This window comes from Thermoascus crustaceus (genome assembly GCF_041956765.1).
Source record: "Thermoascus crustaceus strain CBS 181.67 unplaced genomic scaffold VTN00scaffold_1, whole genome shotgun sequence".
In the NCBI taxonomy this organism is placed as follows: Eukaryota; Fungi; Ascomycota; class Eurotiomycetes; order Eurotiales; family Thermoascaceae; genus Thermoascus; species Thermoascus crustaceus.
The window spans coordinates 3,817,085-3,842,908 of NW_027192527.1; the positions used below are offsets into that span (position 1 = coordinate 3,817,085).

Consider the following 25,824-nt stretch of genomic DNA (forward strand, 5'->3'; position numbering starts at 1 on the left):
TGATATTTGTGGCGGTGCTTCCATGCAACGTCCCATTTGGAGACTGGTGCCAGCACCTAAGACACGAGGAAGCATAAGAGGGCCAGTCTTCAGATGACAGCTGAGAAACCTGCATATGCGTACCTTGAGACATGCTTAACCTAGGCAATGTTACTGTAAATCCGATAGAGCTCCTGGTAGATGTATAAATATAGTGGGATTCGATTCCCCTTCGAAAGTGGGGTAATCTAAAGACATTAAAGCATGAAATGCTTCAATTTGGCTATCCACCCAATATCATGACTAGAGCACTGGACAGCGATGAGAAAAAGCAATTGGCAAAAGAACGAGGTTATCGTTCAACCTCTTCGTATCTCCTGCATATAGCCCGGAGTGACTTCCTGACATGTAGCAAACATACCGATAAAACACCAGATAATTGTTTGCTTTATGGTGGATTTGATCTAGACCGCGGCATCTCGCATATGTAGCCGCTTCGAGATTATGTACATGATCAACGCCAACATACCTAGTGCCAATGGCATTAGGCCTGAAGTCAAAATTAGGGGCTCAGGTCACCGGATGCTAACAAACTCGGCTCTACCTATTTTCTGGGTCAAGGGCGCAGAATCTCCAGGACGCAATGTGTTCGACATATGAAATCGTTGTTGAGGAAATTTATCGGTTATTCCTTTTGATAATGAACTTGAGATGAAATACATAAATATCTTATCTTTCGTAGCTTCCAATGCGTTCCGCATGAACCAGAGATGAAGAGGGAATATGAAACCAATAAATGGTACACACTTTGTAATATACATTGATGCGGGGTCATCATGAACAGCAAGTGTGATAATAGGGAATGGAAACCCGGCCCTGTCCGTCTATCTTAGACCTGCTGCACAGCTGGACCGTCGGCCGCTCCGCTGTCGGCACTAAGACTGTCATCACCCCCCACGGTCTCCGGCGCACCAACAAATGCCGCTGCCCTCTGGTCTTGCACTTGTGCCTCCATCTTAGCCCACGCCTTCCAGCGTTCGTACTCTTGGTTCTCGAGCTCCATTCCAACTTCCAGCATGGTGGGACCGAAGGTGGCACCGGTGGCTTCCGCTTCCTCGGCCGCTACTCGTCGCTCAATGTCTTCCTGGAGACGGAGCTTGTAGAATTCACGGCGTGCGATATCATATGCTTCACTCTTCGTGATGTTTGGTACAGTATTAAGGAGGTAGAGCTGCCGTTGGACAACGCTGTTTGACAATATGTGTTAGCCGATGACTCCATAGATACCGAAAGCACATAGATGGAATCAATCGCGAATCTCTTGGAATACGAACCTCTCGCCATCCAATCTCTTTCCAGGCTGCTGCAGGCGTTGCCAGTCATACTTCTCGAAATCCTTGCCTGTGCTTTCGAGCACGATTCTCGGTCTCGCGAGCTCCCAAGGATGGTCGCGGAAGAATTCCCTTCGCAGCTGGTCTTCCTCGTACTTTATCTCAACTGGCTGGAATAGACGGCTCGGCTTCTTTTTCGCGGGATGCTTCTGTTGGGTCTCAAAGACAACCTGCGGCTTGGAGGAACCGGGCAGCGTCTTCACACGCTGTCGGACGAGTTGATGCTGGATAGGTTGATTGCGGACCAGAACCTGGGCTGGAGGGATATCACCCACGATATCGACCCATGGCGGGAGTTTTGAAATCTTGCCGTTCGCCTTCTGGGCGAGGGCGGTCTGTCGCACACGAAGGGCTGTGAGGTTGTATTTGCCCATGGCGGATCAGGAAGACGGTCGGAGCCGTCGGCCTTAGTGCAGGAATTGCAGGCTCAAAAGAAGAAAGACCGGTGAAGACAACGGCAATCCTCCAACTAAAGACGGAGAATCAAACGCAGCCGCTATCTCTGGTGAAATCGTAAGCCGGGCAGACTATAGTCGTCGGCGAAGACTCGACTGTATGTAAAGCCGCGGGCACGGATGTCGTGAAAAAGGCGATCGCAAAATACGCAGCTCCGATTGGGCCAACCCCGACTCCGCGCCCCGTACCCGCCGTGCACCATAATATCGTGGAGCTCCCGCACCGCTATAGACAGCTTGCAGCCTCTCTCTCCACACTCTCCCCCTATCGCTACGAGGGGTGTTCCTTTCGTTTTTCTGAAGCTACCAATTCCATCATTGGACATGCATGGCTGACCCAATGCCACAATGTCCGTCTCATGCCTCGTCTCAATAGCTCCGAACGCGCGACGGGCGTCCCAATCGTCTCCAAGCAGGGCTTGGACCCCTCTTTGTTCCCAAGGTCTTGTTCAATGCCTAAGACCGGGTCGCACACATACGGCTCCTCCCTTAGAAGGTTCCGTCCCCGATGCCACCGTCCAATCGTCGTCTCAATTGTCGATATCTTCGTCAGCTCGCTGGTGACAGCAGGCTTCTGTCGCCAACATGCCCCGCGAGGCAGAGCTTTGTCTACAGCGCCCGCATACCCTTCAAGAGATAGATCAGAATGCTGGCGCAACAGTCGCATTACTTATCCGAGCCACTTTTCACACAGGAAAAGCTCGAATTACTCGAGGCCATTGACCAGGTATTTTGGTGGAAGATGTCCGAGGACGCAAAGAACGTTTTCTACTAAAACTGTACCGAGACTGGATAATATTTCAGAGGATGACACCACGCAGGAGGCTTCATCTAAGGGCTATGAAGACGAAACGAGTGCAAATAATCCGGATTTACAATCTGAAGGGCACTCAGAGGGCGAGGACGCCGAGCGAGGTGCCAGTGCGCTATCGAGAGTGCCATTCCCCAATGAAGGAAGAGGGGATGTACTTGTAAGAGAGGCCCCGAAAGATGAGTCTCCCGACAAACAGTCCCCTTCTGCCGCCGAAAAGGACAGATTTCGCTACTATGGAAGAAAAAGCCCGGCAATGGAGAGACACGAAGCTATCTCACAATTTTATAGTAGCGCAATTGGCACGAAAACGGAATGGGAAGACGCTATGAAAGCCGTAGCTGAGGACCCTAGCAACAAACCGATCCCGGCTTCTCGTCCCTCACATCATGATACATCACGCGACGCAGTCGAAAACCCCGCAGTTGAACGGTTTCTTACTGCACTGTTCGACGAAACAAAATCTAACCAGTATGTCTTCAGGCTCTATAGAGAGCTCCCATCACCAGGAGTGTCTCAGCTGTCGAAACGCTCGCGTGGCGTACTATTACGTCGTTTTGCGGATCCACCAAACCGCCGTTGGGTTGATGCTCGTCGTTATCTTGCCTTGGTGGAAGACATGTGTACGGCTGGCTACTCACTGTCTCGTTCATTATGGACTTCTGCCATTCACCTTGCTGGGCGTGCCGCCGGCCGAGTGTTCAAGAGAGACTTGAAGAGAGCTATTGGCATCTGGCATCAAATGGAGCACGTGGCTGGTATAAAATCAGACAGCGTTGTTTTTAACACCCTTTTCGACATATCCATAAAAGCCGGTCAATATACCGTTGCAGACCGCTTGATGGAAGAGATGAGGAGCCGTGGCATCGACTTCTCACGATGTGGCAAGGTCTCTAAGATGTATTACCATGGCTTCAAGCAAGATGTTGATGGTATTCGTCAAACCTTTGATGAATTCGTTAGTTCTGGGGAGCTCGTTGACACGGTGGTTTTGAACTGCCTTCTGGTTTCTTTCATCAAAGCTGGGGAGCTTAGGACTGCGGAGCAGCTGTATGAGCGCATGATGGATGCCCAGAAGAAGTTGCAAAGAGAATTCCCTTATGGTAACCAGCACAATCTTCATCATCCAAGTCTAACCACCGAATTCTCCATTTATCGGAAAAAGAGGAGGAAACTTGGCAAGCTTCTTGAATTATCGGCCTCTCTCAAGGACAGATTTCCTGAACAGCATCGCGCTCTACAAGAGGCCTTACCAATGACGCCAGATACCAGGACTTTCCATATTTTTCTTTCTCATCATGCCTATCAGACGGGAAATTTTTACAAGTTTATGTTAGTTCTCAGAGATATGGAACGAACCTTCCCCATCCCTCCTCGCGGTATGGTGTATTTGCTCCTATTCGAAGCGTTCGCTCGTCATGGCAAGAGGAACAAACGCTGGTCTGCTGAGAGGCTTCAGGATACCTGGAAAGCATATCTCCGTGCCCTGTTCGATTCAAGGATGAGGCTCAACGACCGGTTTTATCTTCGTAGAGAGAGGTTGGGCTGGGAGAATCCACTTGCCAAGAGCATGGACATGGTGGAGACTACGCCAGATGACATGTATACCGCATTACCATCCGAAGACGCTGGGAGCAAGGACGAGCCCAAACGAGAAGAGGAAGAGGAGGACGAGGAGGATGATGAAGAGGATAACGATGAGGATTATGATGAGGACGATGCGGAAGACATGCTCAGTGGCCGGTCACGTAGCGCCGAGCTCCACAATGAACTGGAAGACCTCGAGCGGCGAGTTGAGAACGGCGTCTTTCTCGGTCGCCGAGTCATTATCTCTATCTTACGCGCCTTTGGTGTCTGCTGCGGACCAGACGCAGTTATGGACGTTTGGTCGAAGCTTGAACGTATTTGGCAGCCGAAGAAGCGGAAAGTTATGGATGTCGCTGCTGTCAAGGAAGAGCTGGAGAAGCAAATGTCAAAGAGACAAGCTTAATGTGAGATGCCCTAGCTGTGCTTGGCGTGAACGTGAGTGCATCTGTACGAAATATACTACTACATTTGATGTCTATATTCTTTGAATTAAGTTTTGCTCGATTTTGTATATTTTACAGATCTCATTGCATCCATTTGGCGGACTAGGTGCATTGTCATGGCTTTCCATCCCTGTTCGACACCGAGGATATGCATCGAGAATTGCAGAAAAGTTGGGCACATTATCATAATCACATTTAAGGCTTATCCCTTTTGTGTGAGACAATTATAATATTCTCTGCTTCGTAGACCTTCCATCTATCTTATCTGACAGGTGCTCTTGCTCCATTAAATCTGTCACGTGATCTCGCGTTGTCCCGCGTGGACGTGTCTCGATCTTGTATCGCCAGAGTCTGCCTATGGATCATCAATTGGACGACCAAATACGTCTATCTTGAGAAGAATTTTCCTTTACAATGCAGATATGTTAGACCGTAACTTCCGGCGTCCTAGGGTGGACCTCGAGTTCACCCTGCGTCGCGTCTTTGGTAAGAGATCGTTCAGGTGAGCTCCTTAGGATCTGCTAACAACGACATTCGAAGTTCCAGGCTGATGAGATTTGCTGCGCAGACCCCTTCAACGGGAAGTTATCCTCGCCGCCGTTGAGGGACACGATGTCTTTCTGCAAGCGGCGACATCATTCGGGAAGAGTTTATGCTTCCAGTTGCCTGCTGTGATCAGCCACGGAGGTAAGTAGGTCCGCTAGCGGTTTGCCTATCAATGACTTCAGCTCACAACTTCTACAGTTACAGTTGTAGTTTCTCCCCTTCTTGCATTAATGGTTAGTTATTACTGGCCATTTTTATTTAAATTTGTGCATTTTCTTATTTGCTTTCCTATGCAGGTGGACCAAGTCTCAGCACTGGAGGCAATCGGTGTTGCAGTTGCTACCATCAACTCCACCACTCCCCTATCCGAGAGACGAGCCATCCTGGAAGACCTATTATCAGGACATCCAAGGACCCGTCTTCTCTACGTGACGCCCGAGCTCTGCCAGACAGAGACGTTCCGGCGGAATCTCCAGACCATTCACGCGCAGGGCGAGCTGAACCGCATCGCCATCGACGAAGCCCACTGCATCAGCGAGTGGGGTCATGACTTCCGCCCCGCGTACAAGGAACTGTCCTGGTTCAAGCGAGCGCTGAAGACCGTTCCGATCAGTGCACTCACAGCGACCGCGACTCCGCAGGTCCGCGCGGACATCATCAACCTGCTCGGGTTGAACCCGGCCACGCTGAAGACGTTCAACACGCCGTCGGCCCGGCCGAATATCCACTACGAGGTCAGGTATCTCACGGACTACGTCAACGACCCTACTGTTCCCGAACAGTTTCAGATAGATGACCTCGTTTCGTGGCTCAAGTCCATCCAGAGCCGGCGGGAAGCTAGATTACGCTCGACAGCCAGAACAATTGATAACCAAACAAATTCAACAACTACTGCGAGCGTCCCTCCGATGTCTGGGATAATCTACGTTCCCCTCCGCTCCGTCTGCGAATCGCTTGCAAACTCTCTCACAGCCTCAGATGAGAGTATCTGCGCCGTGGCCTACCACGCGGGTCTTCAAGCCGCAGACCGATCCCGCATCCAGACCATGTGGACGTCCGCAAAACCATTTCCAGCGGACGACCGACCACCCCCTGCGTTCTTCATAGTCGTAGCGACCAACGCCTTCGGGATGGGAATCGACAACCCCCACGTCCGCTTCGTCGTCCACTGGACCCCGCCGCGGAGCTTCGAGGGCTTCGTCCAGGAGTCCGGCCGCGCCGGCCGCGACGGACGTGCCGCCGTCTCCCTCGTCTATTACAACACTCAGGAACGGGACCGCGTCCTGGAACGTATTCAACGGGACGTGGAACGGTTCGCCGCCGAGACATCAAAGAACGGAGCCGCAGCGTCCAAGTTCCGCAGCGGTCTGGCCCGCCTCGAGAGCTTCCAGAAGGTCGTCACGTACTGCGAGACGACGACACGGTGCAGACACGAGATGATCACGGAGTACTTTGGAGACCTGGAGCTCGAGCAGATGGGGAGCATGTCCTCGCAACGGCCCCGGCCACAGGATGGAACGCGAACATCTCCCTGCGACTTCGCCTGCGATTTCTGCAAGGAGGGTCCTCAGGCCCTGACGCAGCGCAAGGCGAGGATGGCGCCCGAACGTTTTTCGCAGGAGGATTCCATGGACATGGACATGTCCGCGATGCGGATGATGTATCCGTCGGCCTTTTCTTCTGCTTCCACATCCATGAGACAGTTAGCTGCTGCGTTTGGGGTGCAGTATCATCAATACCCATGATCCATCTGTCTCTTTCTGACATGCTATCATCAAACAAAAAGGCGTTATGGGACTTGTTTGTGTGATGTTGTCAATTCATCTATGTTTGCATTGCATTTTTCATGGTGTGGGTTTGCATAAAGGTATTGGGAAAGGAAAGGAACGGCTGTTCAGTCTTCTCTACATTGCATTGTGTGCGTCAAGGTAATTGAAACGGGCTTTATTATTCGACCAGAACTGGGGTTTTCCGTGTGGTTAATTAGGCATCTCATGGATGTTGATAATACCCAATGATACTTGATAATGATGGTAAAATAGAGAGAAAGAATACGACCACTATGACTGGATAAAACAGTTACTGGGCTCAGAGAAGAGTAGACAGATAAATAATTGCGTTGAACAAACTCCAACATTTATTTCTTGGCTTAGTTCCATAGATTACACAGACAAGATTGTTGAAGTGGGTTTGAGTCGTCCGAGGAAATAATAAAAAAAGCTACCTAGTTATGCACACACACACACACACACACACATACAAATTCGATCTGGCCGCATTCAGGACAATTATTTGAAGATGTCAAGCTTTGTCTTTTTATTGCATAAGACCACGACACAGAGGAAGAAAAAAGAAAAACTTCAGTGTAGGGAGCAAGGAAGCAAAAGAAAGACATGATAATAAAAAAGTAACGAAATTAGAGACAGTTCTGATCACCAACCAGATCCCATTCATCTAGGGAAAAAAAATGTCGAGTGCCTGAGAATGGTGGTGGGTCAATTCCCCAGAGGCCGAGTTCCAAAGTTGGCATTGAGAAAAGCAACAAGCGGCCAAGGACGTGCATCTGCGTCTCAGAAACAAAACGCTCAAAAAATGATTCCATCATCCTGCAGGTCAAGATACAGCGTAGACGAATTTCCGCGGTTGAAGAAAACTTGGGCATTTCATTCTCAACATATTATTTTCTGCGAATCTATAAATTAATAGCAACCGTTCGCGACTACAGCCCAGGTGGTGGTGGAACCTGCATCACAGCAAGGTTAGCAGATGCACATTTAGACGCTGTCTTAGAGGAGGGAGATGTCTTACTGCGTTGTAGCTAGTTCCTGGTGGTGGCGGAGGCGGCGAACCAGCACCAGGGGGTGGAGGTGGTGGAGGAGCCTCGCTAGATGGGGGTGGGGGTGGAGGACTCTGTGATTGCTGCTGCTGCTGCTGTTGTTGTTGCTGCTGTTGCTGTTGCTGAGCAGCATAGTACTGGTAGTATGCAAGATAGTTTTGGTATCCGCCGTAGGCAGCGTAAGGGTCAGAACCGTAGTATTGAGCATACTGGGCACTGTAATCAGCAGCACTGGTGGCGCCCGGAGCTCCAGATACTCCAGGCGGCCCTTGAGCCGATTGACCAGCCGATGCAGGTGGTTGCTGCTGATGGTTGCCGTATCCACCGTAGCCGCCATAGTGATGACGATCGCCACGGCCATAACCACCATAGCCATGCTGAGGTGGATTCTCCTTGAATCGCTGATACTGCTCCCTCACATTGGCCAAGAGATCTTCGCAGAGCTCCTTGGCAGCCTTGACATCGTTTGGATCGGGCCCACTGTATCCCGGTCAGTTCGGGCGGCGTGATAAAGGAGCTGGAAATCACATACGCAACATGCAGATACATGGGCTCGTCACTTTCTTTGCCCGTGCTGACTTCCGTGAAACCAGAACCACGACCCTTAATCTGGACCTTGCAGCGGGTCTTCTGCTGTATATGTTTCACGTAAGCACCGCCTTGACCGACAACCTGAGCTCGCAGGTTGAACCCAGGAATCGGTTCAAGGTCAATGGGAATGCGCTCCTCAGGCCATTTGCGCTGTAGACGTCAGCTTTTTGAGACCGTAAACGAGGCTTATCGGTTCATACTCGACCAAACTCGTCACGTTCAAAATTCTCAGGCTCCCGCCGGCGGAATCTCCGTTCGTCCACAAGGTTCGGGAGTTCCTGCTTCATGAGTTCCTCGATCCTGGCAACGGCCTTTTCGAGGCCTTCCTTCGTAGTGCTCGTGACGTGGAGGTAGAGCGGAGGGTTCTGCCGAAGTTCCAGTTGTTAGACTTGCTCCATATACCTCAAGGGCAATCAGCTCGGCACATACCGATGGGGTGGCCATGCTCTTGTCCGGATAATAGCTTCCTCGGGTGGTGACATCTTAAAAATTGATGAGCTTCTTCTCTCACTAAAGTTGATATATAGCATAACATGGAGTAAGGCGTACCAGCGCCAGTTTCTTCTTTGATCTAAATGTCACGCAGCCGAGGTCAGCAGATGCAAAAGAGGGGATGTGAGATGCTATGGATGTTTGGGTAAGCTTCAACCACCATCACAAGGAAAACATGGGGGAACAAAAAGACAGAAAAGGTCAGCGGCCGCAGTCCTAAACGACCGGCGCCAAGTGCCTGGGAATATCAGCAGATACGACAGGAGTATTTACCATCTTCTGCGTGGAACCCTTTGTCAGCGTGTAACGATTGCGCAGATCGTTAACTTCGATATCTTTGATGTAGTCTCCATCTGCGATATAGATGTCGTCGTTCAACTTGCCAGAGCTCTGGCCTCCGGAAGGCGATGCGGATTTCGCGGCGGGACTGGCGGTCTACGGCCGGTCAGTAAAGCAGAGGCGAGAGAATAATGAGGCGCGCGCAGCTCACAGAGCGGATCGGCGGAACGTCAACATGCTGGATGCCCTTCTTTGCTTGCAGCTGGGCGTTGATTTTGGCGGCCGCGGCAGCTGGATCCCGAACGTTGTCAGTCTTAACACGGACGGACGGGGCAAGCAAGGTCTCGCACCTGCAGCTGCAGCAGGGTCAGAAGGCCTCTTTGGAGCTTCTGCACCGGGACTGCGAGGCTCATGGCTCAGAGGGCTGCGAGTTCGAGCAGATTCGGACTGTCGAGACGAGGGAGATCGCGAACGGCGGTCGAACCTGGACTGGCGGCGCGGCTCAGGCTCGGTCTGATCAAAACGGGAGCGCTTTGCGCGGCGCTCGTCGTCACCCATGGTGCCAGATATGATGAGTCTAAGAGCGGATCGAGGGGCTGAGATCGGGAGGACGCTGAGTCTGTGCGAGGATGAAGAGAGACAGCTGCATTCAAAAAAGTAACATGCCCGTGCCAGATGGGTTAGCGTGCCCGAGCTCGTACGGTACCGGGGTAAAGTACCGGACGTGCCCAGAGGGCACGGGCGTGGGGAGTACTCTGAGAGAGGTGTCCGTGGTGCAGGCCATCACTGCGACCACTGATGGTTCATCAAAGACTGGAGGATAATGAGACACATATGCAATGGCTGACTGAATGCACTGCAGCTGGAGATCTCTGTCTGGTCACCAGTTTTTGCTGTTGTGCTGATGCGTATGTACTTCGCCGAGGGGTACTTCTGTATGGTAATGCACGGACGTATGATACATACAGTGTAATACAGATACTGACCGGTTTGCTGCCAGCCTCTACATAAAGACCTTTACACAGACCAGAGAACAGCACCACATATCACCGTGTACATATGCTGATCACCTCCACAGCTGAGCCCCCATAATAAGAAAAAAATTAAAAATATCCCTGGAACACTCCATACTCACTTCTTCCTCGCCGCGGCCAGAAGTGAACGCGCTAGTCCACAAACGGCCTAGCGGTAAGTTACGCGGTCCTGGCAGTACGGAAATCCTGACTCATCCCCGAGGTCGGAATCGGACGTCCAGCGAAAAATAATATATCGGCTTTCTCCGCCCTTTGCGGCTTCAGACTCTCCCATCAGCGTGTGTTTCTCTCCCATCATTAATTGACGGGTGAGGACCTACAACCACTGTCCGCCTGCCTCCCCTTGCAGGCCAGGTAGGCAGCATGGCTTTTCGGCGTGCCTTGACGCTGTCCTCAGCGTCTTCGCCTTTATCGACCTCTGCTGCGACCTCCAGGGCGGCTGCGGCCCTTCCGCGCTTCACTTCGTGCAGGCACTCGTCGTCGTCCAGCTCGTCGACCTCTGCGCTCGCCTACAAAGCGCTCCACCGCCGTGCTCCTCTCCCTCTTCCCACCGCCGACACGTCTCCCCAGTGGGATGCCCCTGCGGCCGTGTCGTCCATCCTCTACGAGACTCCCGTGCCTCCGAGCAACCCTCCCAAGCGCCATGTGCTGAACTGCCTCGTGCAGAACGAGCCCGGTGTGCTCTCGCGAATCTCCGGTATCCTCGCCGCCAGAGGCTTCAACATTGACAGTCTCGTCGTCTGCAACACCGAGGTTGAGGACCTCTCGCGCATGACCATTGTCCTGCGCGGGCTGGACGGCGTCGTCGAGCAGGCCCGTCGCCAGCTGGACGACCTCGTCCCCGTCTGGGCGGTTCTGGACTACACCAACGCTGCCCTGGTCCAGCGTGAGCTGCTCCTGGCCAAGGTCAGCATCCTGGGCCCGGAGGTCTTCGAGGAGCTGCTCCAGCACCACAGGGAGATCACCACACCGGAGGACGGTGTTTCCAGGAAGGAACCCGAGGGCGAGGCTCAGAAGCGGGAGCAGGAGAAGGTCAAGGGATCTCTGGCCGACAGATCTGATTTCCACCCGCGCAACCTGCCCCCCAGTCAGGCCCTGAGACACAAGCACGAGCACCTGGACGCCATCACTCGCCTGACTCACCAGTTTGGCGGCAAGGTGCTTGATATCAGCACGAACAACTGCATCGTTGAGCTGTAAGTTCCAACCCTCACCTACATCTCCATACTTTCCATCCTCTTCAGCAGAAAGCTGACTCGTAACCCTACTTTCACAGCTCCGCCAAGCCTTCCCGTATCGACTCCTTCCTGAAGCTCATCGCTCCATTCGGTATCCTCGAGTCCACCCGGACTGGACTGATGGCCCTGCCTCGTTCTCCGCTCGCCGAGCAGGAGGAAGAGATCGAGAAGGATGCCGCTGATGTTGTCGACGCGAGCACCCTGCCCCCAGGTTAAAAAAAAGAAAAGTTTTATACCACTGTTTCAATGAGCGAGGATGAGGGGGGATTGGTTGTTACCATACTAGAAACAATCAAATAAATACCTATCTAACAATAAATAACGCTTGTGTACAATTTTCAAGGTCATATGATGTTTGTACGAGTAAAATCCAAATTTCATGGTTGATTTCTGCTTTTGAGGTGCATCCACTCGTTCGCAGTCAGTCTTTTATTATGACCATGTCATGTCATATCACAGTGTATACAGTAAATCGATGGAATCAGGTCCTAGTTTATTTTGTTACAAGCCGTCCCATCCTTCTTTTTTCATCCATCTCTCCACATCTATCGTTGTTGTTATTACTGTACGACACGGACTCCAAAGCTTCATCTTTTGGTGCTAATGAGAGGTGGAGAAATACGATTTCTCAAATACAGCACGTTGAATGCCTAGCCTAGCCTACTCTCTCATTGCTGATATACCTAGGGATAGATGTAGATATCATTGATCTAGCGTATGCTGTTTTAACCTAGGCAATGTCATGGAGATAAAATAAATAAATAGATAGCCCGTTTTATTCCACTTAATTGTATGTATTTCATTCCACAATGCGGATGTATGGCGGGAAGGTGCGAGCGATCGGATGATATATAACATCTAATGAAAGAGAAAGACGGTATAGTATAGTAAAGTTGCATAGATGTTAGGGGTATGGTGTGGGATAGGTGACGAGGGAAAAAGAAAACGAAGGACCTAGGTACTAAGTATACATGTATGATGTATGTATGGATGTATAACGAGAGTCAAAAAGTTGCGCAAACAGACACCAGATGAATGGATATCGGGCTCTGGAAGTTCCGGCTTCCAAGATGGCTAAAAATAACAAAAAAGAGGAGAAATGAAAACAATGCGCCACTAGCTATGTTGTCCATTCCATTGTCCATGCCATGCCGTACCATCCCATATATATGCCCTATCTTTTTTTTTGCTTCCAATCGCTTCATATGATGCAATTCCCGAATCAGGAGATACCTTCTACCCTTCTTGTGATATATGTATGTATAATGAGTATGTATGATTACAGCATCAACCATCAACTATGAACCTCTTTCTTCCAGGGCAAAAACATCAAGTGTCAGGAACGTCCGCTATCGCAGTCCCTGCAGATGCCACAGTAGCGCTGGCTGTAGCTCTCCTCGACCTTGTGTCCGCAGTTACAGGTCTCCGAGAAGACCGTCTCGACGGCGCCGCACCGGTAGTGAATGATTTTGTGACACATGTTTGTTTGTTGCTGTTGCTGTTACTGTTTTTTTTTTATTCAGGTCCGGTCGAAGCTTTATAGTTTCTAGCGGGGATGTTTTTTGCGGAGGTGGTGAGGGCTTCTAGGTATGTGCTGCCGGCTTTAATGGGGTTGATTTAGAAGGAGACGATAGGTTCGGATAGAAATGGAACGATGCTTTGTGGGTTGTTGACTCTAGTGTTGCGTCGAAGATCTATAGAAATTAGAATATGATAAGTTTTCTGATGCTTGAAGAAAGTCAGGGGCCTGCTTCATGAGCTTACATCAGGTGTAACTGAGGTCAGGTCGGATTCGAATTCCAATTCCAATTTCGGAGAGTGACATATAATCTGGTAGATTTTGTAGATGGGCTGTAAGATGATACCAACTGTAGAGATGTCATATAGACAGCTTGGTCAGAATCAGGGACAGAGAAACAGGTATCTTACAAATGAATAAACTTCTGATAGTTCTCGAGAGATAAAGCGTTTGGTGCTAGATGTACTAGCAGGTTTTTTAATGAATGATGGAAAACGCTGGGCTCTTGTGGTGATTATATAGCAAACATCCAGAAAGAAACCACGAGTCTACAGCTGAATTGCTCTGTCACTGACAACACCAGGGACGCGCCGGGCTTAACATCTTGAGCCTGTCCAGTGTGCATCATTGAGCATCTTGGATATGAGCACATTTGTCATCCCGACAAATTGGACACAAGACGAGAGCACGTCCAGCACAGAATCGGGCATATGATAAATCAACCAACAAATAACGTTCCCCAATAGCCGGTTGGGCCTTGGAATGTTCGAAAGATAAGAGCAATGACGAAATGATAGCAGGGTTTATTCCTTCTGACAAAGTCTAATCTGTGCCTCCGTCGTCGGATCCTTCAGCCCAACTAGGGTCGTTTTCAACCCAAGAACTTCATATATGTGACAATCCGGAAGAGGAAATCGAATCAGCACAACAAATAAGCGTGGCGATTGCATTAGTGCAATTCCTGGAAACTGAATGAGCTTTCTGAACAGGTGCCTGTGCTCCAACGTGAAGGGTTATCTCGCTAGATCGAAAGCCGATGAGACGACTAGGCAGGTTGCCTTCACAGGAGCGTGAGAAGCTGACATTGTCAGTCTAATGGCAACGCTAGAAGGTAACATCAGCAGAGCCTTCCGTACATGCACTGCATAAGAAGGTGACAGCGGACAAGATTCGGTCAGGTGAGCAGCTGGGAAACCAGGTTGAAGTGTAACGAGTTGCAATAAAGGAAAGACATCGCACAGCAGCTGCGGGTGCAACCCAGCTCTGTTTCAGGACGACCCTAATTGACCACAATTGATAGACGGAATAACGACAGTTTACTTTGGACTGATCTAATAAGGAGAACGGAGATCAAAGGCGAGGCCTCTTCAAACAGTACAAAATAGTGAATACGGAGGCAATCAACACCTTCAAAGGCCACTAAACTCAGCAAGGGAGGTATCATGAGCTGAAGGCGCCGGGATACGAATGCTTGAGAAGCGTGGCTGCTTCCCAGGGACTCCTATTCGATGGATCCGGCTAATGGGCAGGAGAACGCGGGAGAAACTAGTATAGAGGACGCTCAGGCAGATACTCGGACAACCGTATCACTCACTTCCATCGTTAGCAGAATAGCCCGCGGAGAAGACTTGGGACACGTTGGCAGAGGAATGCTAGTAATACAAATGCAGCCCATAGGGAACCAGCAGCCAGACAATTGTCACCAGTGGCTGGCACTCTTCGAAGACTGTTTGTTTCCGGTGATCCGAGCGCACAAGCATATGAATGGGTGCTCGTCTAACTTGCCCACGAAAGTGATTGGAAGGTTGTATTGAGCCGGTGCTTCGGACAGATAGGAGCACAAGTCGTGGTGTGATGGATGCTGGATGAACTATCCTCGTCGGGCAAGAAGAGCACGTGAGTGATATTCGAAGCACATATATGTCCCTACATGTGGAAGAACTTGAAGGGCGAAAAGGGCGGGGACACTGCATGGACGGAACCTCAAGGAAAGCACGAAAGAGGCTGGCTGATCTATCAACGTCCAGGTCGCTGCCAACGATAGATACTTCTGAGAGTGTCAATAACGGTTCCATTCAGTATTCAGGACACTACTCATACGAGCAGGCCATGGCCTGCCAAACCCAGTCGGAGTGTTCAATGCAGTTCTACCCCGGAACACCAGTATTCCCAGTTCGATCATAAAAATGTAAGCAAGTCATCAAACCGAATGTACCTAGCTATAGTCTCACTTTCGCCCCAATTCCTTTGCCGCGATAAGTTATAAAGGTCGAGTACTCTCCAATCCTAACGCCTACCTTCGCCACCGCATCCATTTTAAGATCGCCTCCTAGAGCTCTCTTCAAAACATCATACCCCACGCCTCCAATATCCAGATCCACTGGAATTCTTGGAGTCTCTGAAAAGCCTGGAGGTACCGCAAAAGGAACATAATAGTCAATCTTACCCACCGGTTCTATATGATTATAATATGCCACGGCATCAACAGAATCAATGTAAAAAGTGGTTTCAGCAAAAGGAGAAAGCAACGTGAAAACAGCAGTTGAGGAAAAAAGGTGCAGCTGTTCAATGCAGATGTTAGCTTCTTACTTTAGCGCACAGAATACGCCAGGAAGAAAAGCATTTTACGGCGGAGAGTGGAATGTACCCCACCAACGATATTGTCAAGTGTGTTGGCGATTTGAGGATATGGCATCGATGAAAGTAGACAGTACCGTTGCAGCTTGGATGAAACGTGTTGCGTCATCATCACCAGCCCCTTCGTCGCCACCACCTGGCGATCCAGGTGGATGAAGTCTAGGGACTTGGATATCGATGCCCAAAATAGACAACGCCCGGCCAAGGTTCGGCAATGCCGGTATTGTACCCTCATAGGTTTGAATTGTCACAGTGGTGTTAAGCCCTAGGAAACGGTTAGCCGAAAAGAAGGAAAAGACGCGGCAGATTCCAACAGACCCGATACATATCGTGAGACCATATCTCGTCCAGCGGTCTCTCCACGGTCTCCTCTTAAATCCTTTGGGTTCCATAGAAGATCAACACGGATACCAGAATTTAGCCCTGGGGCAACTGAGAGATTTCGGGCTAGTAGTTGTGCCACGGCTGTCCCATTGTGCAGTAGCAGAAAGTCAGCTAGAGGGATCGTCGCCGAATATTTAGTTGGATTGGTGAAGTTGATTTTTGTCTGGACCAGAATACTAGACTCAGTCGTGTCCCAAACCTTTATAGATTCAATCCTGGGATTTAGGTCCTTGATCGAGCCACTGTACGGAGCTATCGGAGGATTAATTTTAAGACCATGTATTGGAGCCATGCTTCATGACTTACGTTTCACTGTCACCCCTCCTTCTGCTGGTATCTCCCGTATGACAAATTGTCCAAGGGCAGTTTTCACCTCTGCATCGACAAGGGCGGTCACTCGCAGTGTTATCGCCTCGCCTCCAAATATTAAGTCCTGAATAACTTGGGTAAATGTATCCTCGTCGGTGACTTGCAGCGGGGCATTTCGGACGTTGAACCCCACAAGTAGAGCTGGGGCACCATCGACATCATCGATGCGAGTGGTATTAGCAGTTTGCCACCTGCTCAAATCTAAAAACCCAAGCTCCTTTCCTTTATAATGGACACTCGCATTTGCACGAACACGAGGTATATCCACAGCAAAATTCATCTGCTTTGGTAAGCCGATGAGAGCCTTCACCAAGGCAGATATCTTAGGTTGAGCGTCAGGGGTACCCGGTTTGGCGAGGGGATCCGGAAAGGAGAAATGCACATCTGTCATTGAGAAATTCTTGATCAGGTTATCGAATGCGTGCCCAGTGACCGGTAAGGGCAATGTCACGCTCTTCATTAGTTCTACTATCCACCGGGGTGTATCGGGGCTCGGAGCATCAGCTCCACGAATATAGATTGTGGTCTGCAGCCCTTGGATATAGCTCCCGACGAGCGAATCGAGCGGAGAATTCTTCTTCCCTGGACAAGCAGTTGTCAACTCATTGGGTAACTCGCGGATCAGACCGTTGACATCGACAGCCGTTGGCATTTTGGGCTGGACGAGGACGAACCCCGTAGTAGCGTTAGCGACCAAGATATTCGGGTCCCCTGGAGAACAATTAGGGACTAGAATGTTGAAACCTAGAGGTGGGACCGTAAATTTGAGAGGTGAGACATTCAAAACGGCAACTGAGACGTCTACTGCCATTGCTTGTTTTTTCTCAGGAGTGTCCACCTCATGCATATTCAGCTTTGTTATATTGACTTCAGGGAAAGCCGGAAGATCGTGGTCTGGTTGACAAGGTCAGTACCCCCTCAGAAGAATGATGAAAATTGCCTAAGAACTGACCTGTGAAAGTAAGGATATTCGATATAACTTGAGTCCCCAGGTTCAGCAGACCTGATCTCAATGTAATGGCAGCTGCCCCTTTAATACGCAACTGTCCAAGTCTCCCCTCCAGCCAGGAACTGATGACTGGACGAATACCGGCAGCATCACCAGCAGCCAAATCAGTCAGGAAATCAACGTTGTTAACATGGCCATTCCTGATATTGAATTTGAGGGATGGCAAAGTAGCCGTCCCAATGAGGACATTCCCATATTCTGGCAGGTACACTTGCACCTCAGATTCGCCGGTTCGGACCTCCTTTGCGATCCATGTCCCGAATCGACCGATATTCCGGACAGACTTCTTCTGCACGCGAGATGCATCAAGCAAGAAATCTCCCTGGACCCTGGCCCGGATACCATTTGCCGTTGCTGAGTCTATGGATAGATCGGTAGGTGTGAATACGGCAGCGTGCTCCGCATACTCCTTGACCGCGGCCGGTGCAGCAAATCCGAATCCGAGTATAATGAGAAGTGCACCACCAAGCACCATAATAGCAATAACCGTCGGCCATCGCAGAGGGCCCCTTGCTGCCTTGGCTGACCGATATGAGGAACTGTCTCGTGATGAAGGTGAAGGCGATCTCGCCGCTTCGGGTTCCGCTACGTATCGAGGCAGCTCATCGTCACGACGTAATAGAGGGGTCGACTCCGATGACAAGTCAAAGGACTTGCTATTCTGCCGCTGGTTCGACCGTGTGGACCTCACGGACGAGGATGACCGATGCGGTGAAGGAGATCTTGATGCCCTGTCCAGCAGAGGCGCCCTTGAATCGTCAGCCATGATGGCTGGCTGGGAGAGGGGAAGGCGATGCGGCTCCAAGCACGTCTGTTGAAGCTGTGCCAGAGTCTCGCAGATCAGGACTTCATGCTACTGAGGATCGCTGAGAGGAGGATAGACAGCAATGAGGAGGGTCAGACAGCTGATATGAAGTACAACGCGCGCTCCACGTAGGAAGCACCTCCTAGGGCGACAACTCACGATCGGCCAAGGCTGGAACCGCCGGGCGGTGAAACGTGGGGATGACGTTTCCGCGGTTGGCCGACACTCAATCCGCCAATGTCGGCCTCATTTGTATCGCGCACGTATTTATTGTGTATTGTCGAGCGTCTTGTCTAGGGCACTCCGCCTGTCGTTTTGAGTCATCGCCAATCCAGCAAGGCCTCAAAGACCGCTGCTCGAAAGCCTCGTCCTACTGAGCGACGCACAGTCAATTCCCGCACATTCAGAATGGCCAGCAGTCTCAATGCTGCAGCCCGCCACGGGCTGCAGAATGCAACTCAATTGACTAGCAGCAGCTGTCGCAACCTCCGAACGATCAGACCTCATCACTTGCGAAAGTCCTCGTCTCTCTCGACTCCTCCGACCTCTCCCTTCGCTCCTCGCCATCTTCTCTCCATTGCAGACCTCACTCCGTCCGAATTTACGACTCTCGTTCGCAATGCCGCCTCCCACAAGAAAGCTATCAAGTCCGGTTCAGTTCCCAGAAATTTGCTGGGTGCATTGTCGGGAAAGACGGTCGCGATGATGTTCAGCAAGAGGAGTACAAGAACAAGAGTGTCTACTGAAGGCGCGGTGGTACAAATGGGCGGCCATCCCATGTTCTTGGGAAAAGACGATATTCAGCTGGGCGTGAATGAGTCTCTGTACGATACAGCCGTGGTGCTTTCGTCCATGGTCTCCTGTATCGTCGCCCGTGTGTCGAAGCACTCCGACGTCGCCGACCTGGCGAAGCATTCGACCGTGCCGGTTATCAACGCGCTTTGTGACTCATTCCATCCGCTTCAGATCATTGCGGACTTTTTGACGATTCACGAGACATTTCCTTCCAAGGGAACGGCTGGCCTCTCGAGCCTGGGTCTGGAGGGCCTGAAGATTGCTTGGATTGGCGACGCGAACAACGTCCTGTTCGACATGGCAATCGGTGCCTCGAAGATGGGCGTCGACCTGGCGGTTGCCACGCCAAAGGGTTACGAGATTCCGGCCTCCATGCTTGAGATCATCAAGCAGGCACGTGCCGGCGTGCAATCTCCCGGCAAGCTCACGCAGACCAACGTTCCGGAGGAGGCTGTGAAAAACGCTGATATTTTGGTGACCGATACCTGGGTGTCTATGGGCCAGGAAGCTGAGAAGGTCAAGAGGATGAAGGCCTTCGAAGGCTTCCAGATCACGTCGGAACTGGCCAAACGCGGCGGCGCCAAGGAAGGCTGGAAGTTCATGCACTGCTTGCCGCGCCATCCCGAGGAAGTCAGCGACGAAGTCTTCTACAGCCAGCGCTCTCTCGTCTTCCCGGAGGCGGAGAACCGCTTGTGGGCTGCTATCTCTGCCCTTGAAGGATTCGTCGTCAACAAGGGCAATATCCAATGAAGGATGCTGTTCTTTGGAGTTTACGGTTAACAGAAAAAAAAAATGTATTTCTTCTTGAAGCCTCTTCAGCCAGAGATGGTTATCTGCAAAAACATGTATGTCTGTCAATGTATCTTTTGAATGACTCTCCTCCCTAGTGTATCGCTAGGCCTTTTCCGTTGACTGAGATGGATAATGACCTAGGTATGTATCTGAGAAATACTGCCACTACATAAAATAATTCTCTTCATCAACTGCTGTCTCTGTATTACGAGGGGGAAACTAAGGACATGAATCCGCTAAAAAGGGAAAAAAAAAAAAAAAAAAAAANAAAAAAAAAAAAAAAAAAAAACATAAGGCGGCATAGCATCTGCTTCCGTTCTTCGAATAGCCTACTCTCCGTACTACTACACTACCTAGCCGTTCCGATATCCATTTTAACCCCGCAAGGCGAAGGGCTCTCCCAAGGCGAAGGGCTCTCCCAAGGCGCCACAAAACTACATACGAGGTTCATCGTTATCTCTAGAGAAGAAACGAACCAGTAAACCCTCCATAGTTAGCTCGTCTCTGGACACGTTTTTCGGGGGGCTCGAGCGACCGACGCCGTCGTCCCTCATCCGATACCCGCTCGGATATGTACCTCGGGGAGTCGGGGATGGAAGACGTTGGACTCCACACCCGTTCCGATAGGTGAATGGAGCAGACACGCGCTGCAACGGCTGTTCCTGCCGGTAAGATCGCGTGGGGAGTCTTTGCCTGATATATCTAGCCCTGGTGCTAGCTGTAGTGTGGTTGGGTTCTGGAACTGTTGTTTACTGCTTGCTTCTTTGTTTGAACGCGGGGGAATCGTCTACGAGACAGCTATCTAGGTACGTACTATCATAACCAATGCATAGGTGTCCCTTTCTGACAAAGAAGAAGCACATCCACTTGACCCATAACAAGTAAAAAGAAACAAAAAATGGGCTTCGACACCCAAAGAATAGCCATCATCGGCGGCGGCCTCGGCGGCATGTCCTTCCTCAACGCCGCCCTCTACGCCGGCCTCACCAACCTCCAACTCTACGAGCAGGCGCCACAATTCGCCGAGGTCGGTGCCGGCGTGAACATCACCTCCAACGCCAACCGCGTCCTGGACGCCTACGGCCTGCGGGAGAGCATGCTGTGGAAATCGTCCCGCCAGCTCCCCTGCTACATGGAGTACCGCAACTACCGGACGGGCGGGTACCTGGGCCACGTGGAGGAGTTCTCGCAGCCCCATGCGCGCTTGCTGCATCGGGCGCATCTGCTTGACTGTCTGAAGGAGAGGGTGCCGGAGTCGATGCTGAATCTGGGGAAGAGGTTGAGTTCGATTAGTAAATCTGATGATGGTGGTGATGGCAAGAAGAAGGTGTATGCGTTGCATTTCACGGACGGGAGTACCGCCGAGGCGGATATCGTGATCGGGTGCGATGGGATCAAATCCGTCGTGCGGGAACAACTCGGTATCACGGATGCGCCGATGTATTCAGGACAGGTCGTCTATCGCGGGTTCGTGGACTATAAGGACCTCCCACCCGATACAGCGCAACTGCTTCGGAAAACGGTCAACTTCCGCGGTCCGAAGAGGCACGTTTTGATCCTGCCGATCGGTAATGAGGATTCCCAGACTGCCAGGGCGGCGATCATAGGGTTCATGTCTGAGCCGCTGGAGGCGTGGAATTCGGAGAGCTGGATGTCCAGGTCCGATATCGATAGCTTGCAGGAACATGTCAAGGACTGGTGTCCCGCCGTTCAGGACATCATTGCCGGGCTCCGTAAGGGTGCGCCCGATGGCAAGATGTTGAAGCAGGCGCTTTATGTCCGTGACCCGCTTGATAAATGGTATCAGATCAACGAGGACCGGGCGGACTCTGGGATTATTCTTCTCGGCGATTCGGCTCATTCAACGCTCCCTCATCAAGGAAGGTGTCCATGTCTGGTGTCTCTGAAACATACCACTGACTGTGATGTACAGGTCAAGGCACATGCATGGCCATCGAATCAGGAGTTGCACTGGCCACTATCTTGAAGCGCTGGAAGAACAATGATCTAGAGGAAGCCTTCAAGTTTTACCAGGACCTGCGGAAACCGCGGACGGACCGTATCACCAAGACCAGCTACGAAGCTGGAAAGCTTGCGAGCGCGGATCTTCCGGATCAGCTGACTGAGACTTTCAACCCTGAGGCGTTGGTGGAGCGGATGAGGTGGATCATGGAGTATGATGTGTTGGAGGATCTGCGCACGATGGGTGCGGAGTATCTGGAGCAGCCTAAATTATGATTAGGGTTGGAGTCTTATGTCCGATCTCTGTGAGTTACTTTTTTATGAATTGAATGGAGATAATTGACATGGTATCTTTCTTGTACCGAGCTTTCGATTTATTCATTAATGCTTCATTCTACCATCGTGAGCAGGTCACACATAGTGACGGCATCAAGGGGGTAGTCTCTGCTTTAGACCGCATTGACGGTTTGGATCCTCCGCTTCACTTCTTCAGCGAGGGCGTCTCCCCAATTCTGAACACATACTTAACCGCGCTCGCCTTACCCGCCTTCAAATCCTTCAAAGCCTGGTCCACCCCCTCCAAACCATTCTGCCTGACTTCGTGCGGGTGACCGGTGAACCAGCCCTCCGCAAGACCACGGGCAAAATAGCGGAAGTAGACGTACCCAAAGTCCTTATCGTGATCGGCCCCTCCCATCATCCCATGCACACAGCCAACCAGGGTCAAGCTGTGGTGCAGCGTCGGCGGGAAAGTCTTCGCGATCTCCTGGTAGGGCAGCACGAACGTGATCCTTCCGTGCGGATCAAGCACCCTCAAGATGTTCTGGGTGCTTCCGTGCGCGGAGACAGCGTCGAAGGCGTACGCGACCTGCTTGTGGCCGGTCGAGTGCAGGGCGTTCTGGATCCCCTCGACCACGGCATCCGGACCGCGGCGGTAATCGATGATCGTGTCGCCCTTGGAGCGGTTGATCAGCTTTTCGACATAGTGGGCACCGCCTCCGGCGACAACGATGAGGGGATGGATGTTGGCTCGCACGGCGAGCTTAATTGCGTAGGATCCCACGGCCGTGGAACCGCCGTATATGATCAGAGGAATCGACCATGCGCTGGGGGTCCATGGGTCGGGCAGCTCCAGGCGCAAGAAAAGACCAATTGCGGCGGTCATGGCTGCCAGACTGAAATGTCGAATCTGTTAGTAAGTATAAATTGGAAATGAAAGTGCTGTATACTGGGGGGCGTATTACGGGATAGTTGCCGCTTCTGCATGTTGTCAGCTTTCAATTCAGAAAGACATACAGGAGCAAGAGGATTAAACAGATATTCAGCCAACTGACCTTCGAAAGATGTCTTCTCGGGGATATGAAATGTCGTGTGTGCCCATGCAACGGCGTACTCGGCATAACTTCCGCCGGGTGCTCCCATCTGATGAAATGCCGCGACTCGATCACCAGGCTATGGCTTCGTTAGTCAAAAGGGCAGTTCCAATGGCCGTCTTCTAACAGTCTATCACCAGGAAATCAGGCTCACCTTGAATTCAGTGACATTCTTCCCGACCTGGTGCACGATGCCTGCAATATCATCGCCTTCGTTGACATCACGATTAGCCCATTCGGGCACCTTCCAGTCTTTCGGGTTGCTGCCGGAGACAACGACCTTGATGACGACTTGGTCGTCGTTGGGGACTGGGATGGGAGATTCGATTATCTCGGCCTTGGGACCGGAGTGGACAATTACTTCGAGCATGACGGCGTTGGATGTTATATCTATGAATGTGGTGAGCTGAGTAGCGCTCTAAGGTATCAGAGGTTGAAGTTCCCTACAAAACAGAACGGGGGAACAGATGTGGAGCAGGTACAGCACAACGGGATGGTGGAATTGAGTATTATGGATTTCAATTTATTCCTCCAGCTCGCTTCTTACAAATCATGAAGGGAAGGTTGCGACATTTCTCCGCTTGTCGGTTCTTCTGCTTGCCGTGGACTGCTCCGCTTCCGACGCTGCCGGCCGCGTGATTGGCCAGAACTGAGCCAGCAGAGACTCTGTTGCAGCGCACGCTTTTAGCAACCAAAGAGGCTATCAGAAACCGTCAGTCTGGCCCAGAAGCTGTGATCTTTGAATCTGTAGAACGCTAGGCTCACTCTGTGTAGATATGCAGACATAAGTTAACTAGCACCACCCTGCTTATATCATACGACGTCAACGCTCAACGGCCAACCCCACAGAACAGCTCTCCATCATTGGCTCGAGGCTCCGGGGAGAGCTTTCCGCCCTCGCCCCACCGCTCATGGTCCGGGCAGCATCTCCGCGCCTCGGCTGCTGCGAGTGTTATTTCTTTGCCTGGAGTCCCTCGAGACCGAAGCTCGAGATGGCTCTCTATTTGATTGTGCAGCTGGGAAGATAGCGAACTCTTTCATTCATGGGACCGTGTGGCTAGACGCCCGGTCTATACGGAGCTAGGGTCATAGTCCGCAGGCATTCTAACTATCATCACATGTCAGGCTCTCTCGTGTTTCTCTTCACCGATTCCCCTGATCTTCCTTGAGACGCTCTGGAGTCACTTTACAGAATACTACTGCCACCATGGCAATGGACGTATGTCGTCTCTCTCCTGCGGATCCTGTATCTGCTAACCCTCCTCCAGCCGCTGGCCGCTTCCCAGAACTCGTTCCGCTCCCGTCGTTCTCATCCCTCGCTACACCACATCTCTCCGGCTCTTCTCACCCCTCGTTTTCCTCCTGACGACTTCCGGGAGCTTTCGCAATTCTTGTTTCATCAAGATGATGACACCGGTTACCCGTACGACTTCAATCCCCAGCTGAGGACGTCCTACCTGTCCAGCTCCTCGGTTCCAAGCACGCCGCCTCTTCTGTCGCACTCCTGCAGCGCGTCACACGTGCGCCTGCCTAGACGGAGCAAAAGCTCGGCCCGTGTACCCCTCAGTGACACGAATCTGGCGAGCGTGGACGCCAGCAGGCCTCTTCACCATCAGGGCGGTCGTAGTGGACGAAGACGCTCCGCATCCTCACACCCTAGACCGGCTGAAACGGCCGGTCGCCAGGACTCTGAGTGGCTGCTCCGTGCAGGCCTTGCTCTCGCGACGTCGACCCGTGAAGAGAAGGGCCAGAGCTGGCTCGCCAAGCGCGAGAGCTCGACGAGCTTGGTCTCCGAACAGGAGAACCAGGCTGAACCACCTTCGCACGGCCGAGGGTCAAGATCTGGCCGGTCCACTCCCGCGGTCCGTTCCAGACATGCCTCCCGCTCGCGTGCAGGCAGCGGGAGAGGCAGCCGCGTGGATCTCTCCATGACAGCCATCGAAGGAGCTCCCACGAGGCCGTTTCAGTCTCGTAAGCCTAGTATAGGAAGTGACAGCCACGATATGATTCCGGACTTCGTGGATGACCATGCCCGCGCTGAGATGGCCGCTATGTATGACCGTCACCAGGGCTCTGCGAGAGAAGAAGACCCGTCATTTTCGGATTCTGAACCCGATTCAGAAGAGATCGACGAGGTAGAAATGCAACGCCTGACCCGTGAGCGTGGTTTTGGGCTCGGGAGCTGGATCGATCGACTTGTGGAATGGACGCTGTTCAGCGTCGAGGAGGAATGGACTGCGCCTTCAACTCAAACTGCACAGCAAGATGCAGCTGGTGAGACGAATGGCAGCGGGGAAGGTGCTGATGTCGAAGACCCAGAAAGGAAAACAGAAGATATTGAAGATGACGGCAGTTCTGCCACAGGAGAATATGAGCCGTCCACCGTGGTTGAGAAACCAGGTGAAAAAGGCGGCTGGGAGGACGTGGGCTGGCTATTCCGCGTTGTGAAGGGCTCCCTGTTATGATTTTGCTCGACCTGGTGTCGAGTTCTCATTTT

General features: G+C 51.6%; 11 protein-coding genes across 11 annotated transcripts; 6 read left to right on the forward strand and 5 right to left on the reverse strand.

Annotated features, from left to right (window-relative positions):
• Positions 1-868: 868 nt before the first annotated feature.
• VTN00DRAFT_1347 (mitochondrial 37S ribosomal protein mS23) lies at positions 869-1,744 on the reverse strand (the record flags this gene model as incomplete). Its single annotated transcript, XM_069427444.1, has 2 exons — positions 869-1,226; positions 1,314-1,744. 2 exons carry the CDS (start codon positions 1,742-1,744, stop codon positions 869-871), a joined length of 789 nt encoding a protein of 262 aa, XP_069292049.1.
• A 727-nt stretch (positions 1,745-2,471) lies between these two features.
• On the forward strand, positions 2,472-4,626 carry VTN00DRAFT_1348 (uncharacterized protein; the record flags this gene model as incomplete). The annotated part of the gene is made up of 2 exons (XM_069427445.1): positions 2,472-2,588; positions 2,647-4,626. 2 exons carry the CDS (start codon positions 2,472-2,474, stop codon positions 4,624-4,626), a joined length of 2,097 nt encoding a protein of 698 aa, XP_069292050.1.
• Positions 4,627-5,088: 462 nt separating this feature from the next.
• On the forward strand, positions 5,089-6,957 carry VTN00DRAFT_1349 (uncharacterized protein; the record flags this gene model as incomplete). The annotated part of the gene is made up of 4 exons (XM_069427446.1): positions 5,089-5,168; positions 5,235-5,353; positions 5,411-5,445; positions 5,509-6,957. 4 exons carry the CDS (start codon positions 5,089-5,091, stop codon positions 6,955-6,957), a joined length of 1,683 nt encoding a protein of 560 aa, XP_069292051.1.
• A 671-nt stretch (positions 6,958-7,628) lies between these two features.
• VTN00DRAFT_1350 (uncharacterized protein) lies at positions 7,629-7,874 on the reverse strand (the record flags this gene model as incomplete). The annotated part of the gene is made up of 1 exon (XM_069427448.1): positions 7,629-7,874. One exon carries the CDS (start codon positions 7,872-7,874, stop codon positions 7,629-7,631), a length of 246 nt encoding a protein of 81 aa, XP_069292052.1.
• Positions 7,875-7,931: 57 nt separating this feature from the next.
• VTN00DRAFT_1351 (uncharacterized protein) lies at positions 7,932-9,968 on the reverse strand (the record flags this gene model as incomplete). Its single annotated transcript, XM_069427449.1, has 9 exons — positions 7,932-7,955; positions 8,021-8,528; positions 8,581-8,789; positions 8,840-9,004; positions 9,069-9,121; positions 9,189-9,210; positions 9,405-9,566; positions 9,622-9,701; positions 9,761-9,968. The coding sequence occupies 9 exons, from the start codon at positions 9,966-9,968 to the stop codon at positions 7,932-7,934; spliced, it is 1,431 nt and encodes a 476-aa protein (XP_069292053.1).
• Positions 9,969-10,807: 839 nt separating this feature from the next.
• On the forward strand, positions 10,808-11,898 carry VTN00DRAFT_1352 (uncharacterized protein; the record flags this gene model as incomplete). Its single annotated transcript, XM_069427450.1, has 2 exons — positions 10,808-11,640; positions 11,721-11,898. 2 exons carry the CDS (start codon positions 10,808-10,810, stop codon positions 11,896-11,898), a joined length of 1,011 nt encoding a protein of 336 aa, XP_069292054.1.
• A 3,966-nt stretch (positions 11,899-15,864) lies between these two features.
• On the reverse strand, positions 15,865-18,366 carry VTN00DRAFT_1353 (uncharacterized protein; the record flags this gene model as incomplete). The annotated part of the gene is made up of 4 exons (XM_069427451.1): positions 15,865-16,103; positions 16,157-16,474; positions 16,529-17,485; positions 17,544-18,366. 4 exons carry the CDS (start codon positions 18,364-18,366, stop codon positions 15,865-15,867), a joined length of 2,337 nt encoding a protein of 778 aa, XP_069292055.1.
• A 447-nt stretch (positions 18,367-18,813) lies between these two features.
• Positions 18,814-19,950, forward strand: VTN00DRAFT_1354 (uncharacterized protein; the record flags this gene model as incomplete). The annotated part of the gene is made up of 1 exon (XM_069427452.1): positions 18,814-19,950. One exon carries the CDS (start codon positions 18,814-18,816, stop codon positions 19,948-19,950), a length of 1,137 nt encoding a protein of 378 aa, XP_069292056.1.
• A 940-nt stretch (positions 19,951-20,890) lies between these two features.
• On the forward strand, positions 20,891-22,230 carry VTN00DRAFT_1355 (uncharacterized protein; the record flags this gene model as incomplete). Its single annotated transcript, XM_069427453.1, has 2 exons — positions 20,891-21,878; positions 21,926-22,230. 2 exons carry the CDS (start codon positions 20,891-20,893, stop codon positions 22,228-22,230), a joined length of 1,293 nt encoding a protein of 430 aa, XP_069292057.1.
• Positions 22,231-22,435: 205 nt separating this feature from the next.
• VTN00DRAFT_1356 (uncharacterized protein) lies at positions 22,436-23,697 on the reverse strand (the record flags this gene model as incomplete). The annotated part of the gene is made up of 4 exons (XM_069427454.1): positions 22,436-23,129; positions 23,199-23,214; positions 23,289-23,406; positions 23,482-23,697. The coding sequence occupies 4 exons, from the start codon at positions 23,695-23,697 to the stop codon at positions 22,436-22,438; spliced, it is 1,044 nt and encodes a 347-aa protein (XP_069292058.1).
• An 837-nt stretch (positions 23,698-24,534) lies between these two features.
• Positions 24,535-25,792, forward strand: VTN00DRAFT_1357 (uncharacterized protein; the record flags this gene model as incomplete). The annotated part of the gene is made up of 2 exons (XM_069427455.1): positions 24,535-24,546; positions 24,596-25,792. The coding sequence occupies 2 exons, from the start codon at positions 24,535-24,537 to the stop codon at positions 25,790-25,792; spliced, it is 1,209 nt and encodes a 402-aa protein (XP_069292059.1).
• Positions 25,793-25,824: the final 32 nt, after the last annotated feature.